The sequence below is a fragment of the Emiliania huxleyi genome (assembly GCF_000372725.1).
Source record: "Emiliania huxleyi CCMP1516 chromosome Unknown EMIHUscaffold_2056, whole genome shotgun sequence".
Taxonomy (NCBI): Eukaryota; Haptophyta; order Isochrysidales; family Noelaerhabdaceae; genus Emiliania; species Emiliania huxleyi.
Genome location: NW_005200546.1, coordinates 5,566 through 7,461, shown reverse-complemented (window position 1 = coordinate 7,461; position 1,896 = coordinate 5,566). Strand labels below are relative to the sequence as shown.

At 61.0% G+C, this 1,896-nt stretch overlaps 1 protein-coding gene across 1 annotated transcript; it reads right to left on the bottom strand.

Annotated features, from left to right (window-relative positions):
• Window positions 1-1,288: 1,288 nt before the first annotated feature.
• Window positions 1,289-1,896, bottom strand: EMIHUDRAFT_49365 (hypothetical protein; the record flags this gene model as incomplete). The annotated part of the gene is made up of 2 exons (XM_005781178.1): window positions 1,289-1,415; window positions 1,799-1,896. Coding segments are annotated over 2 exons (225 nt in total), but the record flags the coding sequence as incomplete, so codon positions are not given.

The following is a 1,896-nucleotide window of genomic DNA, read 5'->3' as shown; positions in this document are numbered from 1 at the left end:
CCGAAAATACCCGGGAAATCCCAGGTATTTTCGGGTTTTACCCGGGTTTTTTGCGTTCTGCTTGCTGGCCGCTGAACAACAGTAACAACAGTAACAAACAGTAACAGCATGGGCTGGGGTGAACACTTGAAACAACGTTAAGGATTTCAGCCAACAATAGCGCAACTGTTAGGCCCAAAGTTAATGTTAAACAGCTCTAGCCTTGAAGTGGCTTGAAAGGACCTTTCGCCGACATCAACGACAAGGTACCCGCTTTTGGAACAATTGTGTGCGGTGACCGGTGTCGCGCGTCCATGGTCGCGTCAGCAGAGAGAGACACGGCGCGCTTGGCTTGACACAGTCTCTCGCGAACGCGCAGTGCGGCAGACCAGACGCCGAGATCGGTACGTAGCGCTGCGCATCGCGCACGTTCGATCAGCGTCTACAACCGGGCCGACCCGTCCGCGAACCGGCTCGCCACTTTCGTGGTCGCCCTCTCGGTGCGCCCCCCCCCCTCCCCCCCCCCCCCTGCCCCCTGGCGCGCGCGGCGTGCACCTCAACTCCCTCCCTTCCCTGCACCCACCCGGCACGAGGGGCCCGAGGCTCTCCTTATTTTTACGTGTACAGTGTTCCTCGGGGGTACGCTCCTTTTACTGCATTTCGGTTTTCTGTAAAAGGTGTCGAGGTCCTGGAAGAACGTGTCGTGAGGGCGCTGGGAGCAGGGAGGGTGAGGCACGAACACTCCCAACCCTAGTCCCAACTGAGCTGCTGCTGTGTAAGGTGTAACGCCACAGCTCTCAAGTCTCATGATCGCATCAATCCCTACGGCTCTACACAAGATCACACATAAAATATCATGTGTGGAGAGAGAGACGCATTTCCATCGCTTCGGTGAAGGGGGTGAACCGCGCCATCCTCGATCGCCGTGCAAAGCTCGCTTCCGAGCTCTCACGCCGCGCGTAGGGCCCTTAGGGGCCTAGAGAACACAACCCCCTCTCCCTTTTCTAAAAACGTAAAAGTACGGTGTGTGGACGAGATATGGAGTACATCGAGTAAAGCCGTAAGGACAATTGCGTCATGCGCGGGGACCCCTCGCTCGCCGGGTTCGTCAACCGGAAACTCTTTCGAATAAAGACGCACTGGCCCCGCTCTCTAACTTTCGCTTAATATCTAGTCGACTCTGCTACTCGGCGCTCTCCTTCTCTTGCCGCTCGTCCATCATCGCCTTCGCCTTCGCAGTCACCTCCGCCATGAGCGCCTGCACCTTGTTCATCGGGCCCTCCTGCTGCTCGCGCGCGAGCTTCTCCAGCTCCGGCGGCGGCGCAAACTCCTCGCACGTCTTGCCCAGCGCCCAGGTCTTGAGGTTCTCGTACGTGGTTGCGCCGCAGATGAACTGCTTGGAGCGCTTATTGTAGAAGAATGGCACGCCGTTGCACCTGGGGCGAGGGGAGTTTTGCAGCCTCGGAAGCGGGGCTGGACGGTCGGCGAGCCGCACGCGCGCGGGGGAACGGGGGGGGGGGGGGGGGGATTTGCCACGGTCGACTGACGCCAGCCGGCAAAAGGAGCACTCCGTGTGAGCCCCCCGCGCGGCTGGCGCTAATTGACGTGTCAGGGCCCCGAAAGGCGGAGGGTCCCCAAAACGGGGCTCCCTCCTGAGGGCCCCGTGCTGTTGCACCCGGATGAAGGCGGCCCCCGGGGGGTTGGGACCCCAGGCTGCTGATTCCTGATGGGGTGCGGTGGGCGGACTGCCCCTTGGGAAACACTGGAAGGGGTGCCACGGCGCCCGTCGGCATTTAAGCGTGAGTGCGGCGGAGCTCACCGTCCAGCGTCGAGCCTCTGCAGCAGCTCGAGGTTCCTGCTGTCGTGCCACACCTCGAAGCAGCGGATCTTGACGCCCAGCTCGTTGCAGAGCTGCTC